Raw genomic sequence first — 17,339 nt, 5'->3', positions numbered from 1 at the left:
CTTTGGTAAGTGCCGGAGTGAGAAGATGTTTTGAAATAATTAGCGCATGCTTACTTATACCGCATGCCTTTGGTAAGCGCAGGAGTGAGAAGAGGTTTTAAATTAATTAGCCCTAGGCGGCAATTCAAGGAAATACCGTATATTGAAAATGATAATAGATTTTTTTTTAATAAACATTCTCATCCCGAAATAGTGAAATCTGAATATGATGAATGTTGATATTTTCAAATGTGCTCCTGAACATGATGCATGGACGGCCTTAATGCATCCCAGCAGCCATCTCCCAGGAATTGCTTTTGTTGCAGTAAAAACAATCTGCTCCTAATAATAAGTTCCAGTAACATGTTGACTTACTGCCCAGGTTGTCCGCCTCCTTCTCCTGCAGCAGGCCGTCCGAGTCGTCGTCTCCCTCCAGAATCAGATCTGTTTCAGGGTTCTGGCTCGTGACGGTTTGACCGAGGACGGGAGTCTTCGATTTGACCAGCTCGTCGTCTTCTGTACCTGCGATAGGAAATATAAATAACAATGTTAAGCTCATATCAAAATCACTGACTGGTAGGGAAGGGCACCTAATTGAGTATTTTTTTTGGCGCCGACCGTATCCCGCCGGTCCTACCGGGTACCGATTCATGTACAATTCAACGGTGCCTTGTTAAGGTACGTCAATCAATCCAGCTTTATTTATAAAGCAAAGGGTTTTACAGACTTGAAAACAATTAATCGATGACGCCCATCAGTACTCAAGTACAAGCATGCACAAAATAATGCATGACTGAGTACAAAGGTGCGAGGTGAAGAAACCCTATCACAGGAGCACTAGGCAATCACTCCAGCAGCACTGAGAGCTGACTCAGCCAAACTTCCTCTGGGTAATGTTGCAATTTTCAATGCCAACATAAATATAGACAACAAAAGAAGTAAACTTGTATTCTTTAAGAGCTGCATCAATTTAGTAATGTGTCATCGAAGAATAAAAATGCATTTCTGTCAAGATACATCAAAACGAAAATAATTATATTGAAAAAAAATGGATGGATGTTGATAGTCCATCTCATATTGACTGGTATACACCAGCTATGGAGACGATATCAGTAGAAAAAAAACTGCATTTAGTTTAGATAAGTCTTGGAATATGGGACCCATCATTTAAAATAGTTTTAACTATTAACTGAACCTAAAATATGACTTCTCTTTATCCAGTGTGTTGTCAAGGTTATGAGATGTGATACAAATGTAAGCTACTGTGACACTATTATTAATTTTTATTTATTTTTTAATAAATGGCTGTGATGGCAATGTGAGTGACTGATTATAACAATGGCTTTTTGTTGTTGCTTGTTTTTTTTAATGGTTTTAATCACTGTTATCTTGTAATTATTATTAATATTAATACTGTTGTTTATATCATTCATTTTTGTTTGACTCTTTTGGGTCATGTTTGTCTTCTCAATTGCTCTGTAATTGCTATTCAGAATGTTGCTGGGCAGGAATTGGTTTGAAATTGTATAAGGACCGGCTTCGAAGACAGCGGCAGTTGAGTAGATTTAGGTGAGTAGATTGCCCAGCTGGGTCTTGTCATCCAATCACCTGTTGCCCTTATTAGCAGCAGCCGGACGAGACACTTTGTTGGAGTTGAAGCCAGGAAAAGACACACGCCCAGAGACAAACGCATATTCCTGGAAAGCAAGCCACTCCCGGGGGTTTATGCAAAATAAAAATACTTTATTCAAACTGTCTACCAGGTTCCCAAAGAAGATCTGTCGGCCAGAACAAAGAAATTGACCCAAAAAACACTCCACTTTTCAAAAACCACGCTAGCTTGATGATAATATACATTGGCTTTTTCTATTGACATCTTATTAATTAGCATTAGAAATTTTACATTTCAACACCTTTAAATGTGTTCATAAGAACTATACGTAGGATGCACGATACAATCAAACAGCTGGTGCGCAATAAGTACAATACATACAGTATTAATACTTATTAGAGTGCAACAAAAAACAAAAACACACACACCATAGGCTACACGCTATCATTTAACGTCTTGGATTTGCAACTGTAATGGCAACTCAATGTCATAATTGCAAAGGAATGTGGTCTGTCTATATGAGGTGGCGACTTGTCCAGGGTGTACCCCACCTTGCGCCCGATTGTAGCTGAGATAGGCACCAGCGCTCCCCGCCACCCCAAAGGGAATAAGCGGTAGAAAATGGATGGAATATAATAATAATGAATGAAACACAATAGAACAACTGGATATCAGTTACAATCAGCTCATTTTTAATATTTGCATAAAAAAAATTACTTTTTATAATAAAAAATATATATATTTCTTAACACAAAAAAAAGTACTGAGCCAGGTACCGAGAATTGTTACTCTATCGGTTCAAATGTATCCCTCCTGGCTAGGTCAGTACATTGCTTGGCAACTAGGAAGAGCCAGTGAGAAAATAAAAAAGTACATTTTAATTTAAATTTACCTGAAAATATCAGTAATAATTAAATATTTGTATGTTACCATTTTCTTATGTTATGACAAGAATAGGGCCAAATTGAATTGGAATGATGATAAAATACAGCATGTTTGCACAAAAAAATGTTTTAAGCACAGTATGTCCACCATTTTTGTACAGTAGAGCAGGGGTCCACAGTACATGTGGAATGTGGATATTATTTTCACGGACCGATCTTCCGTGTGTGACGGATAAATATAGCAAAAAAGTGCATGAAAAATGAATACATGAAAAAACTCATTGATGGAATCAGTGGGAGCCTCTAGCCTTTTCCTTTGGCAAAAAAGCTATCCATAGACTTTTGTTTGTTAACTACTTTTTACTCGTGGTAGGCTTTTTTTGGGGGCTTTACTATCTGATGGGTTATAGGTGATACATCACACTAAAAGACAAGAGCATGGATATATAACCAAGCTAGAAATACTTGCTATTACTGCCTATTACCTGACACCTGTCACATATGCAGCTGTCACATATACTGTAATATAGTACATGGTAATTTTTATATATTGTATTTATGATATAGACATAATAGATTATCATATATCTGTATATATAATATACTTTACATATATTATGTAATTATTATGTCCATATGTTATATTTTACATCGCTATATTTAGTCTATGTTTTACCTGCATTGTCCTTTCCATCATTATAACTGAGCACCTGTATGGAACAATTTCCCTTGTGGATCATTAAAGTTTGTCTAAGTCTAAGTCTATTAGTTCCAATATATTTCTGTGGATTTTTATTTGCAATATTTCATACGCAGATACACTAATGTTAGCTTTTTTTTTGGTCCAATTTTCCATGCGTAAATACATATGTTATTGCTAACTACTTTTGTAATAGGACGACGTGCAATAATAGCAACACTTTAACTTACTAGGCCGAAGAAGATGTGTATTTTCTACCTTCAGCACAATTATAATATGCAACAATTTAGCACTTCTCCATCTTCCTCATGCACTTTAACTCCTAAGGTCACTCTGTTCCTGTTCTGCCCTGATCTTAGGTCATCAACCAAGCAGTATGAAACCTAGCTTTTGGCTACGATTTGGCACCTTTAGAATTTATATGTTTATTAATATGCATTGTAGAGATGTAGAAAATATAGCAAATGGCGTCTTCGTATCAGGAGTTGTATAATTACGAACAAGCTTATAGATTTGTCTGGTGGGACTGGCCAAAATTTAGTATGAGGAAATGCGGTGGTTAAAGGCCTACTGAAACCCACTACTAGCGACCACGCAGTCTGATAGTTTATATATCAATGATGAAATATTAACATTGCAACACATGCCAATACGGCCTTTTTAGTTTACTGCATTGCAATTTTAAATTTCCCGCGAGTTTCTTGTTGAAAACGTCGTGGAATGATGACACGTAAGCGTGACGTCACGGACTGTTAGGAAATATTAGCGCTGCACCACTCGCGGCTAAAAGTCGTCTGCTTTAACCGCATAATTACACAGTATTTTGGACATCTGTGTTGCTGAATCTTTTGCAATTTGTTCATTTAATAATGGAGACTATAAAGAACAATGCTGTTGGTGGAAAGCGGTGGATTGCAGCTGTCTTTAGCACAGAGACACAGCCGGTGTTTCTTTGTTTGTTGTGAAGCAGAGCGGTCAAGCGAACATGTTTTCTCTACGTCAACCAGCATGTTTTTGGATGGGGAAATTGTGATATATATCTTACCGGAGACATCAGTGGATTATTCTTCGTCCTGCAGGAGCTGTCAAATAAGGCAGCTGTGAGCTTGGCTCCTCGGCTTCTCTCTGAGACACTGCGTGTTCACCGCAGCCATCCGACCTCGAGGTATGACTTTACAATCTTTAAAATCTCACTAAAACACTATTAAAACAATAAGCAGATAAGGGATCTTCCAGAAGTATCCTAGTAAATGTGTCTAATTACATCTGAAACGCTCCCATTGCCGCCGCCCGGAGCCGTTGCTTTTTTTTTTTTTTTCTTTTTTTCTAGTCCTTCATTATCAATATCCAAATTCATGAATCTTTCATCCTCGCTCAAATTAATGGAGAAATTGTCGCTTTCTCGGTCCGAAATGTTCTTACTGCTGGTGGCTCCCATAATAAACAATGTGAATATGTGTGGAGCCCTGCAACTCGTGACGTCACGCGCACAAGCTTTTATATTAGCGACCAAAAGTTGCAAACTTTATTGTCAATGTTCTCTACTAAATCCTTTCAGAAAAAATATGGCAATATCGTGAAATGATCAAGTATGACTTGGGGTGTAACGGTACACAAACATTTCGGTTCGGTATTTACCTTGGTTTAGAGGTCACGGTTCGGTTCATTTTCGGTACAGTAAGAAAACAACAAAATATAAATTTTTGGGTTATTTATTTACCAAATTTGTAAACCATGGCTTTATCTTTTTAACATTGGGAACACTATAATAATTCTGCCCACGTTAATCCTCATTAAACTGCCTCAAGTTGTTGCTTTGATTAAATAGAATGAAAATACATTTATTCTACATATAAAAAGAGCAACAATCAACAGTTTCCATTGAAACTGTCTAATGTCAACTCATCATGCTTAATTTATTACAGCATTTGGGAAGCCTGTAGTTGACTTTTATTATGTAAATGTATTTTTATCAACATGTGATAGCAGGGACCCTGCTATTCAAAACTAGGCTGCTACATTACTAATGATTCATGTAACTATAGCTGAAAATAGTATAATTGCAATAGGAGAGACTAATCATTCCAAACACAATGGAGTTCAATGAAATAACAGACAGACAGGGCTTTGCTGCCCCTAAAACATGCACACACGCACACACGCGCGCACACACAGCAAAATGAGCGAACGTTACGCTAAAAGCTAATTAGCCCTCACCTAAAGCCTATACTGTGAGCTAGCTGAGCTGCAGTTTAAGTTTCTAGAAGCTCAACGGGCTCATAGTGATGTTTATAATAGTTGTGACTGGGAAGTGTTTAGTATAATTTGGGTACAGTGCGCTGCTCCCCTGCTAAACGAATATCTGCTTGATGCTGAAGCATGGACTACATCGTTCTGAAGTCTGAATACGTACTGCTGATTGGCTGTTACATCGCTCGGAATACGCACTGCTGATTGGCTTTGTATGTAACCAATCAGATGGTTGTGTGGGCGGGACAATTCTTGCTGCTGAGACAGAGCAACAGAGGCAGAAAGGAGAGCAGCTTGTGAAGACGTCTGCTTCCAAACCTTTTCGGTACGCCCGCGTGCCGAACCGAAACCCCCATACCGAAACGGTTCAATACAAATACACGAACCGTTACACCCCTAAGTATGACACATAGAATGGATCTGCTATTCCCGTTTAAATAAGAACATCTCATTTCAGTAGGCCTTTAATGTCTCTGTGCGGCCCGGTAGCGAACGTGTCACGGACCTGTGCCGGTCCCCGGACCGGTGGTTGGGAATCCCTGCTGTAAAGTGTTTGAATAACTGTCCATTGTAATTCCCTACTATGTTATTAAGCAGAACATGACAAGGCCACTTTGACACACATGTCCAGTTAATCACTGCATAAACTGCTGATTCTTCACTTGTTTAAAGCAACACTGCTTGTCCGTGCAGAAATAAAGCCCACTGACAGCCTCTAAGCGTTCTACACAACATAAACGCGCTTGCCGGTGCCATACCATATAAAAGTTGCTGACTGAAGACATTTTGAACATCAGAGGTATATCAGCCTTTATTTCCAGACAAGGTCAACAATGAAAGACCAACAGAAGACTTGCGAGGGGGGAGGGGGCGGGTTGCGTATCATCTCCGGCTCGTCGTCGATTAGCGACGTGAGCTGCTTTTGGAGACGTGTGACAAGAGCAACGGCGAACAGACAGCACAATTATGTTGTGTTTGCACCAGGACTACTTCTTCTTCATCATCTGACTGCAGTGCAACGGAGAAGATGTCTTCCTCCAGTACAAACGGGAGGGGGTCTCACAATGCAAATGTCTGCCTTATGAATAACCGCAGTGGGTGACACCTGCCTCTCAGCAGACTTCTCCCCGCGGAGCTTGTCGAGTAGGAGGTCACGTTGGACCCTTGTCAGAGCGGCTACTTAGAAGACGTTTCCTGCTCTGCCTCATGTCTGCGGAGCTAACGGCTGCATGCGGCTCCACGAGATCAAAGGGCAGCGGTAATTGTGTAGAGCGTCGTGCTGAAAAGCTGACGAGCGAAAAGGCCAGCAGAAGTGCTGATGTTGTGATTGGCACATTTGCACAGGCTTGACTAGACCAAATAAACCAAGCTAATTCTTGCAAAAGCACACGAATCAAGGGCTGTGTGTGTGTGTGTGTGTGTGTGTGTATGTGTGCACTGCAAAAACTGATATATCTCAAATAAGAGTGATATTTGCTTATTTTCTGTCTAATAAGATAATTCTTCCCACTAAGCAGATTTTATGTTAGTGTTTCACTTGTTTTAAGGGTTTTGGTCCTAAATGATTTCAATAAGATATTATAGCTTGCTGCTGAGATTTGATGACCTATATTGAGTAAAACATGCTTGAAACTAGAATATCAATTGTTTATAAAAGTACTTTTTTAAAGTAATATTTTCTTTTTTTAAGCATGAAGGACAAAATCATGACTTTGACATAGGTGTGTCTCATAATTAAAAGAGATGACAGCCAAATTGACTTGGTTGTTTTATTTTCAATGAAACAATAGAAAATACTAGGGCTGTGAATCTTTGGGTGTCCCACGATTCGATTCAATATCGATTCTTGGGGTCACGATTCGATAATATATCGATTTTTTCGATTCGATTTCGTTCTCGATTCAAAAACGATATTTTTCCGATTCAAAACGATTCTGTATTCATTCAATACATAGGATTTCAGCAGGATCTACCCCAGTCTGCTGACATGCTAGCAGAGTAGTAGATTTAAAAAAAAAAAAAGCTTTTATAATTGTAAAGGACAATGTTTTATCAACTGATTGTGATAATGTAAATTTGTTTTAACTATTAAACAAACCAAAAATATGACTTCTTTTATCTTTGTGAAAATATTAGACACAGTGTGTTGTCAAGCTTATGAGATGCGATGCAAGTGTAAGCCACTGCGACACTATTGTTCTCTTTTTTATTATTTGTATAAATGTCTAATGATAATGTCAGTGAGGGATTTTCAATCACTGCTGTGCTGAAATTTTAATTAATGTTGATACTGTTGTTGATAATATTCATTTTTGTTTCATTACTTTTGGTTTGTTCTGTGTCGTGTTTGTGTCTTCTCTCAATTGCTCTGTTTATTGCAGTTATGAGTGTTGCTGGGTCAGGTTAGGTTTTGGAATTGGATTGCATTGTTATGTTATTGCTGTGTAGTGGTTTGTTGGATTGATTAAAAAAAATAATAATAATTTTAAATACATTTAAAAAAAATCGATTTTTTAAAAATGAGAATCGATTCTGAATCACACAACGTGGACGATTTGATTCGTATTTGAATCGATTTTTTCCCACACCCCTAGAAAATACGTACTCATATAGTAGTACAGTTGAGTTGGCACATTACAGCGAACTGACAGTTAATATTTAAACATTTAACATGTAACATTTCAAATATTTTTTAACAGAAATAGTTCATGCACTATTCAGATAAATTCCTCAAAATTACAGTTAGAAAAAATTTGTCCGGGTGCCGGGCTGTATATATGCTCACTAATTGACTGAAAAAGCACACACTTGGCGCGATGATGTCATGTTATAAAAAAAGCTTCTTTAGACAATATGAATTGCCTGAGCGGCTATGAGACCCCGAGAGTAACAAGCGGTTACCTTGTTCCCTTTCCATTAAGAATAATAAACTAGTTTTGAGTATACGTTTGCTGGTTTCACAAAATGTAATGCCGAGCGCATATCATTATGTCAAGATAATGGCACTAGCATTTACTTAATTTAAGAATATTTTTCACCATATTGAGAAAAAAGGTCTCTTTTTTTCCTACTAAGAAAAGTGCACTTGTTATTAATGAGAATATACTTCTTTTAAGGTATTTTTGGGTTCATTGAGGTTAGCTAATTTTACTTGTTTTCAAAAGTCTTAACAAGCCAAATTTTCTTGTTCTATTTGCAGATAATTTTGCTTAGTTCAAGTAAAATACCCCTATTTTTTGTATTTTTTTTTTCTTGTTTTTGAACACTGACTTTTTGCAGTGTGTGTGTTCTTGTAATTCTACCCTTCTTGAGATTTCAACAAGGAAAAGTACCACGTAAATAAGACCGCCCAAAAAACGGTGCTTCCTGAAGCGACTGTCAGAAAGCGGCTTGAAAATGACCAGCAAAACATCATCCGTGCAGCATTTTGACCAAAGAACCACCATTACATCTTCTGTAGACTACAAGGAAGTGTTTTACATTTAGAAAAAAAATCTAAATAATGTGACCCCATTAATGCGCCCTATAATCCAGTGCACCTTTTGTATGAAAATAGACCTGAATAGACCCGCTCATCAGCAGTGTGCCTTATAATCCGGTGCGCGCTGTGGTCCAGAAAATATGGTATAATTAAAGCATCTCTCACCTGCTAGTAGACAAATGTGGCCATGGACCGACACGCTGGTCGACTTTGACATCCCCTGAGATAGTGAACAAGTCACAAAATGACGCTAGTTGCGACAACTTTTTTTAACCCTTTGTGAAGATTGATTCTTCATTTAAACAGAATTATGCGAGTGTCCCGTCCGTCGGCATCAAAGCGAGAGTGGAAATATGACAGTCAGTGTTAGTTTTATTACGATTTATTATGGGTGGTTTGTATGTTTAGCACATAGCAATGCTGCTGATGCTATACTGCATCCGTTTACCACTCGGCTTCTACAGCTTAACCCATTTTTACTATAACAATCTACAAGATTAATATAGGTTGCGTCTCTTTCTTCCCCTCCATCTTTCGATATTCCTTTTTTTTTTCCTTTATCTTTCTAGCTACCATTATGTATACGTATTGTTGCATTTGAACAACTGTATTGTTGATAATAGAAGTAAGCTATTGGTTTTGTTCATGATCAATAGCGCTTTTTCTATTGGTATTTGTATTGCTCCAGTTGTAGTGTAAAAATGCTCATTGTCATTTCTTTATTATTTATTTCACTAACTGCTTATTTGCTATCACTTTTACGATCATATTTGTACATATTGTATGTGCTGGTGTTGTTCTATTGTTGTTGTTGTCTTTGTTGTTATTGTTGTATTTGCTGTTGTTGTTTGTGTCTCTCTGTCTAATCCCCCTCTTATCCCCAAAATGTCCCCCTCTGTCTTCCTTTTTTTTTCTTTCTATCCCCTCCTGCTCCGGCCCGGCTGCACCAAATGATAATATAAATACATTTAATAAAGTCAAATTCAAATAAGGAAACAAGAGAAGTATCCTACACTTCTCTTTTGTAAAGTAAATCTGAACAGCCGATATGGGCACCTACATCATCGATTTGCCTGAGAAGCTGGACAGGACAAAAAAAATAAATAAATAAATAAAAATAAACTTATTATTCATTCTTTGTGTTCAATGTCAAACATATAAAGCTCTGGATTCAAATGTTTCCCAAAGTAATCATTGTTGGCTCTCTCAAAGACTGCTTGATTAGCATTGTTGTTGATGGGGAAGGGATCTGTGGTTCCGAGCGCAACGTCACACGATCACATGACTGGCTTCCTCCTTAACGTTCAATAAGGCGCGGGAATCTCCGTGAGATTAATACTACATTGATCACATCAATTTGTTTGCATATTTTGGAAGTTTTTTGGTGTCATAAATCCGATAAATATGATAATAGCATCATGATAGAGTCAACTTGTTTTTACGTGTGTAACAGAAAATATTTAAAGTGAATCAATTTTCATAAAAGTAAAAAAATAAATAAAAAATCACTAAACTATAAACATTTGCCTGATTTGAACATGTTGATACTAAAAAATAAATGGAATAAACTCAAATAATACATTCAAATGGATTGGCAACATTAACTCAACACCACAATATATCAAACAGGCTACAAAACAAAAATGAATAAAACAATTTATGCCGATTTAAAAAAAAAAATCTAAACGAGGAATTCAATTGAGCACATGTTGTAGTGTACAGCTTTTGGAAGCAGGATTTGTAGTATGATACTGATAAAGCTTGTTCCCCGAGGTTACACCTGCAACTTGAACCACCAGCATTGCAACAACTTATACATATCAAACCTTAATTGGTCATCTAAAACGCCAGCATTGCTACAGCTTCAACACATCAAACTTTACCAGCTTCATGAAACACCAGCCTTGAGACAGCTCTAACACATCAAACCTTATCAGCAACTTCAAAACAAGGAACCTTAACTGGTCACCTAAAACACCTGCATCTTACGGCTTCAACACATCTAACATTATCAGCTGCATGAAACACCAGCGTTGCAACAGCTTCAACACATCTAACCTCATCAGCAACTTTCGCACATCGACCTTTAAGTAAAAAACATCAGCATCGATACGGCTGCAACTCATCGAGCCTTATCAGCTGCATGAAACACCAGCGTTGCGACAGCTCTAACATATCAAACCTCATCAGCAACTTGAACCGCCAGCATCGCGGCAACTTTTACACATAGAACGTTAATACGTCACCTTTAAAATGCCACCATTGCTATGGTTTCAACACATCTAACCTTATCAGCTGCACGAAACACTGGCGTGGAAACAGCTCAAACGCTTTGAACGTCATCAGCAACTTGAACCGCCAGCATCGAAAAAACTTTTACACATCGAACCTTAATACATCACCTAAAACGCCAACATTGCTACGGCTTCAACACATTGAACCTTATCAGCTGCATGAAACACCACCGTTGAGACAGCTCCAACGCTTTGAACTTTATCAGCAACTTGAACCGCCAGCATTGGGGAAACTTCTACTCATCAAACCTGAATTGGTTACCTGAAGCGCCAGAATCGCTACAGCTACAGCACATTAAACATTATCAACTTCATGAAACGTCAGCATTGCAACAGCTTCCACACATCAAACCTTAATTAAGAAACACCAACATCGATACAGCAGCAACTCATCAAGCCTTAACAGCTGCATGACACACCTGCGTTGCAACAGCTCTAACACATCAAACCTCATCAGCAACTTGAACCACCAGCATCGTAGCAACTTTTACACATCGAACCCTAATACGTCACCTTTAAAATGCCAGTATTGGTACGGTTTCAACACATCGAATCTTAACTACATGAAACACCTGCGTTGCGACAGCTCCAACGCATCAAACCTCATCAGCAACTTGAACCGCCAGCATTGGGGAAACTTCTACTCATCAAACCTGAATTGGTTACCTGAAACACCAGAATCGCTACAGCTACAACACAATAAACCTTATTAACTGCATGAAATGCCAGCATTGCAACAGCTTCAACACATCAAACCTTAATTTGGAAAAACCAACACCGATACAGCTGCAACTCATCGAGCCTTAACAGTTGCATGAAAAACCTGCGTTGCGACAGCTGTAACACATCAAACCTCATCAGCAACTTGAACTGCCACCATCACAGCAACTTTTACACATCGAACCTTAATATGTCACCTTAAAACGGCAGCATTGGTACGGCTTCAACACATTGAACCTTATCAGCTGCATGAAACACCGCCGTTGAGACAGCTCCAACGCTTTGAACCTCATCAGCAACTTGAACCGCCAGCATTGGGGAAACTTCTACTCATCAAACCTGAATTGGTTACTTGAAACACCAGAATCGCTACAGCTACAACACATTAAACATTATCAACTGCATGAAACGCCAGCATTGCAACAGCTTCAACACATCTAACCTGACTAAAAAACTCCAACACACGGAACTTTAATTGGTCACCTAAAACACCAGCAACTTACGGCTTCAACACATTATCGGCTCCATGAAACACCAGCATTGCGACAGCTTCAACACATCGAACCTCATCAGAAATGTCAACACATGGAGCCATAATTGGTCATCTGAAACACCAGCATCTTACGACATCTAATATTATCAGCTGCATGAAACAACACCCTTGTTGCGACAGCTTCAACACGTCGAACCACATCAGCAACTTCAGGACAGCACCTAAAATACCAGCATCGATACATCAGCAACGCATCTAACCTCATCAGCTGCACGAAACACCGCTTTTGAGACAGCTCCAACGCTTGGACCCTCATCAGCAACTTGAACCGCCAGCATTGGGGGAACTTCTAAGCTGAAATTGCTGATGAGGTTCGATAACTTCTACTCATCAAACCTGAATTGGTTACCTGAAACGCCAGAATCGCTACAGCTACAACACATTAAACATTATCAACTGCAGGAAAAGCCAGCATTGCAACAGCTTCAACACATCTAACCTTAATTAAGAAACATCAACACACAGAACTTTAATTGGTCACCTAAAACGGTAGCAGCTTACGGCCTCAACACATTATCAGCTCCATGAAACACCAGCGTTGCAACAGCTTCAAAACATCAAACCTCATCAGAAACTTCAACACATGGAACCCTAATTGATCATCTGAAACACCAACATCTTACAGCTTCAACACATCTAATATTACCAGCTGCATGAAACAACACCCTTGTTGTGACAGCTTCAACACATCGAACTTCATCAGCAACTTCAGGACAACACCTAAAACACCAGCATCGATACGGCAGCAACGCATCTAACCTCATCAGCTGCATGAAACCCCGCCTTTGAGACAGCTCCATTGCTTTGAACCTCATCAGCCACTTGAACCGCCAGAATTGGGGAAACTTCTACTCATCAAACCTGAATTGGTTACCTGAAACCCCAGAATCGCTACAGCTACAACACATTAAACGTTATCAACTGCATGAAACGCCAGCATTGCAACAGCTTCAACACATCTAACCTCATTAAAAAACTTCAACACACATAACTTCAATTGGTCACCTAAAACGGCAGCAGCTTACGGCCTCAACACATTATCAGCTGCATGAAACACCTTTGTTGCGACAGCTTCAAGTTATCGAACCTCATCAGCAACTTCAGCTTAGAAGTTCCCCCAATGCCGGCGGTTCAAGTTGCTGATGAGGTTCAAAGTGTTGGAGCCGTCTCAACGGTGTTTCATGCAGCTGATAAGGTTAGATGCGTTGCTGCTCACTCTCAATCAGCAACTTTATTGCTGTATCGTCCTGTTTTTGAAACCCAAAACAGTTGCTGTTCCATGCAGCTGATAACATTTGATGCGTTTATGCTGTATAATGCTGGCCTTTTAGGTGGCTTATAACGATCCATGTGTTGATGTCTAAGATGACCGATTAAGGTTCAATATGTAGAAGTTGTCACGATGCTGATGAGGTTCAATGCCGTATCTAACTTCATTAAAACACCAGCATTGCAACCGCTTCAACACATCCAACCTCATTCAAAAACTTCAACACACAGAACTTTAATTGGTCACCTAAAACGGCAGCAGCTTACGGCCTCAACACATTATCAGCTGCATGAAACAACACCCTCGTTGCGACAGCTTCAAGACATCGAACCTCATCAGCAACTTCAGCACAACACCTAAACACCAGCATCGATATGGCAGCAACGCATCCAACCTTATCAGCTGCATGAAACACTGGCGTTGCGACATCTCCATCAGCATCGTGACAACTTCTACATATCAATCAATCAATCAATGTTTACTTATATAGCCCTAAATCACTAGTGTCTCAAAGGGCTGCACAAACCACAACACAAACCACTACGACATCCTCGGTAGGCCCACATAAGGGCAGGAAAACACACACCCAGTGGGACGTTGGTGACAATAAAGACTATGAGAACCTTGGAGAGGACGAAAGCAATGGATGTCGAGCGGGTCTAACATGATACTGTGAAAGTTCAATCCATAGTGGATCAAACCCAGCCGCGAGAGTCCAGTCAAAAGCGGATCCAACACAGCAGCGGGAGTCCCATCCACAGCGGAGCCAGCAGGAAACCATCCCAAGCGGAGGTGGATCAGCAGCGCAGGGATGTCCCAAGCCGATACACAGGCAAGCGGTCCATCCTGGGTCCCGACTGGACAGCCAGTACGTCATCCACTGCCATCGGACCGGACCCCTTCCACAAGGGAGAGTGGGACAAAGGAGAAAAAGAAAAGAAACGGCAGATCAACTAGTCTAAAAAGGGAGTCTTATGGAACCTTAATCGGTCACCTTAGGCATTAACACATGGAACCTTATAAGCCACCTAAAAGGCCAGCATTCTACAGCTTCAACGCATCAAACGTTATCAGCTGCACGGAACAGCAACGGTTTTCTCTTTGAAAAACAGGACGACACAGCACTAAAGTTGCTGATTGAGAGTGAGAATAATAAACACAGTGTTTTTAGCAGTAAGTGTGGAACGGATCAAACTTAAAAGGGCTTTAAAATAACATCCTATCAAGTTGATATGCTTCCATTTCCTGTGCATGCAAGCATTAGGCCACAGAACATTGCACATATTTCAAGTACAGTTAGTATGTATACACAAACAGCCATCTTGACCTCAAAGGCAAGTGAAAAAAGCGTTTTAACTTTGGGGAGCTTGAGCAGTGATTATTCTGTTTCATGTCTGGCGCTGTCAGAAGTGTAAATAACGTGCATCGCTCACCGGCGGATCTCTCGCAGCGTCGCCGATCCGTGCGACCGCTCCGGCAGCGTCTTATGGAATGCGGGCACTATAGAACGTCTTAAATATCAAATACATCTCTTTGGCTCCAACGCAGCCGCATTCCGCAGAGAGGCTATTCTGTCTAATGTCTCCTAGATATCTGCCAAGGAGTGGGAGCAGCCTCATGCTTCCTGCCACGCCAAGCTTTCTGTGCGGCGACGGTAAACATCGTAACTTTGATTTGGGAGCTTTTACACAGAGCAGACGCTTCCGCTTTCTTCATTCAATAACCCGCGCAAGTCTGCCAGAGGTCGCGGGATAAATATCAAGCACACTTCTGGCGGGACTAATGCCGGAAGCCCCAAAATCAAATTGTGATTAAAGGTTATTATCGTACTAAAAGAGCAATTCCTGAATTGCGTGTGAATGTTCCAATGCTGAAGTTGAACTTCAAAATGACTAATTGTTGAAGTAGCGCACAGAATTCCTGGACAGGCTGAATATTTTGAAGTTAGAATGTTTTGAATTGGATTAAAAATGTGGGAGTTGAGGAACATTTGAAAAATGTCGTATTCATTTCAATGGGAATTTCATGGAAATTTGGGAATTTCGGGAAAAGCGGGAATTTTTTTTGAAAATGCTAAATATTTTGAATGTTGTGAATGATGTGGCAGACATCATTCACAAATGGCACAATTAACCACGGACGCATTACAGCTGTGCGTGTCAGCCTTCAATAATGAAAACCGGCGTTTAGGAAGAGTATAAAGAAGTCATACTGTTCCATTACCTTTGTTCACACTACTGTTACTACTCAACTGCCAAAGAACTGTAGACACCTAGTATTTGTTGCTTCCTAAACTCTATATACTGTTATACTATTTGATACCGCACTGGTACTGTATTTGACTACTGTAATTCTACCTGTACTGATACTTCTACCATAACTGCTGTGATTTATTGTGCAACTTATTGTCTTGTAATTAATGTACATCAGAGCTATTCAATTTTTGTATTTTTTGTATTTAGGGTATTAGATTCTGCAACTAGTGTTTGGGTCCCACTGTACACAATATCTGAAGAGCATTTCACTGTGGCGTATTCTACATGTGACAAATAAAACTTTGAACCTTGAACCTTTTGAACCTTTGAAATAAAAGACAACGGTTGGGGTTGGAATGTTCAAGATGGAATGGATTTAATAGCTTGAAAAATGTGGAAATGGGGGGAGTTTTAAAAATGGCCAATTTGTTTTGAATGGGGACAAATGTCCCGGAAAACCTGGAATTCTGGGAAATCTGGGAATTTTTCAAGGGAAGGCCCGCGATTCCCAAATAGGATGAAGAGTTTGAAGTTAGAACGGTTTGAATTCGGTGAAAAATGTGGAAGGTTGAGCGCGCCAAAATCTGGAGAATAAGAAGAAGAGGAATAAGAACTAGAAGAGGCTATTCCTGAAGGAATTGCGTGTGAATGCTCCGATGCTGAAGTTGAACTGAAACGCTGACAGAATGTAGTACGGATGTAAGATTAGTTTGAATGTTGGAATGGCTTACATGTTGAATTTTGTGAAAAGCGGGATTTTTGGAAAATGATTTGGAGCAAATATGTCCTAAATCAGTGGTCCCCAACCTTTTTGTATCAACGCTTAATAACTTGTCCTGCGGCCCGGGGGGAATCCTTTTTTTTTTTTTTTTTTTTTTTTTCTTTGTCATGAAAAAGGGACGTTTTTGTCATTAAAAAGGGAGGTTTTTGTGGTTGGTGCACTAATTGTAGGTGTATATTGTGTTTTTTATGTTGATTTAATAAAAAAAAATTAAAAACATTTTTATTTATTTTTTATTTTTTAATTTTTTTAAGAAAAATGAATAAAAAATTCTTCTGCGGCCCGGTACCAATTGGGCCACGGCCCGGTACCAATTGGGGGCCGCGGCCCGGTGGTTGGGGACCACTGTCCTAAATGACCTGAATTGGTTGGTGTTAGAATTGCTTAAATTGGGTAACAAATGTTGAAGTCGTAAAAATCTGTAATTGTTTTGAAGTTGGAAAAAGGGTACATTGATTTTCCAAAATTGGTGCAATGTGTTAAAGGTTTAGTGGTTTGATTGGGTTGAAGAATGTGGCTATGTGGAAGTTTGTAAAATGGCCAATTAATTTTGAATGGGC

At 39.4% G+C, this 17,339-nt stretch overlaps 1 protein-coding gene across 1 annotated transcript in view; it reads right to left on the bottom strand.

The window, feature by feature from the left end:
* Positions 1-17,339, bottom strand: part of LOC133536842 (neurobeachin-like) — a 652,776-nt gene that overhangs the window by 221,823 nt on the left and 413,614 nt on the right. Inside the window, exon 39 of the mRNA XM_061877477.1 lies at positions 355-501. Within this exon, the coding sequence (XP_061733461.1) occupies positions 355-501 (147 nt within the window). The remainder of the gene's footprint in view (positions 1-354; positions 502-17,339) is intronic.

This window comes from Nerophis ophidion, linkage group LG18 (assembly GCF_033978795.1).
Source record: "Nerophis ophidion isolate RoL-2023_Sa linkage group LG18, RoL_Noph_v1.0, whole genome shotgun sequence".
Taxonomy (NCBI): Eukaryota; Metazoa; Chordata; class Actinopteri; order Syngnathiformes; family Syngnathidae; genus Nerophis; species Nerophis ophidion.
This window is presented reverse-complemented; position numbering and strand designations above follow the sequence as displayed.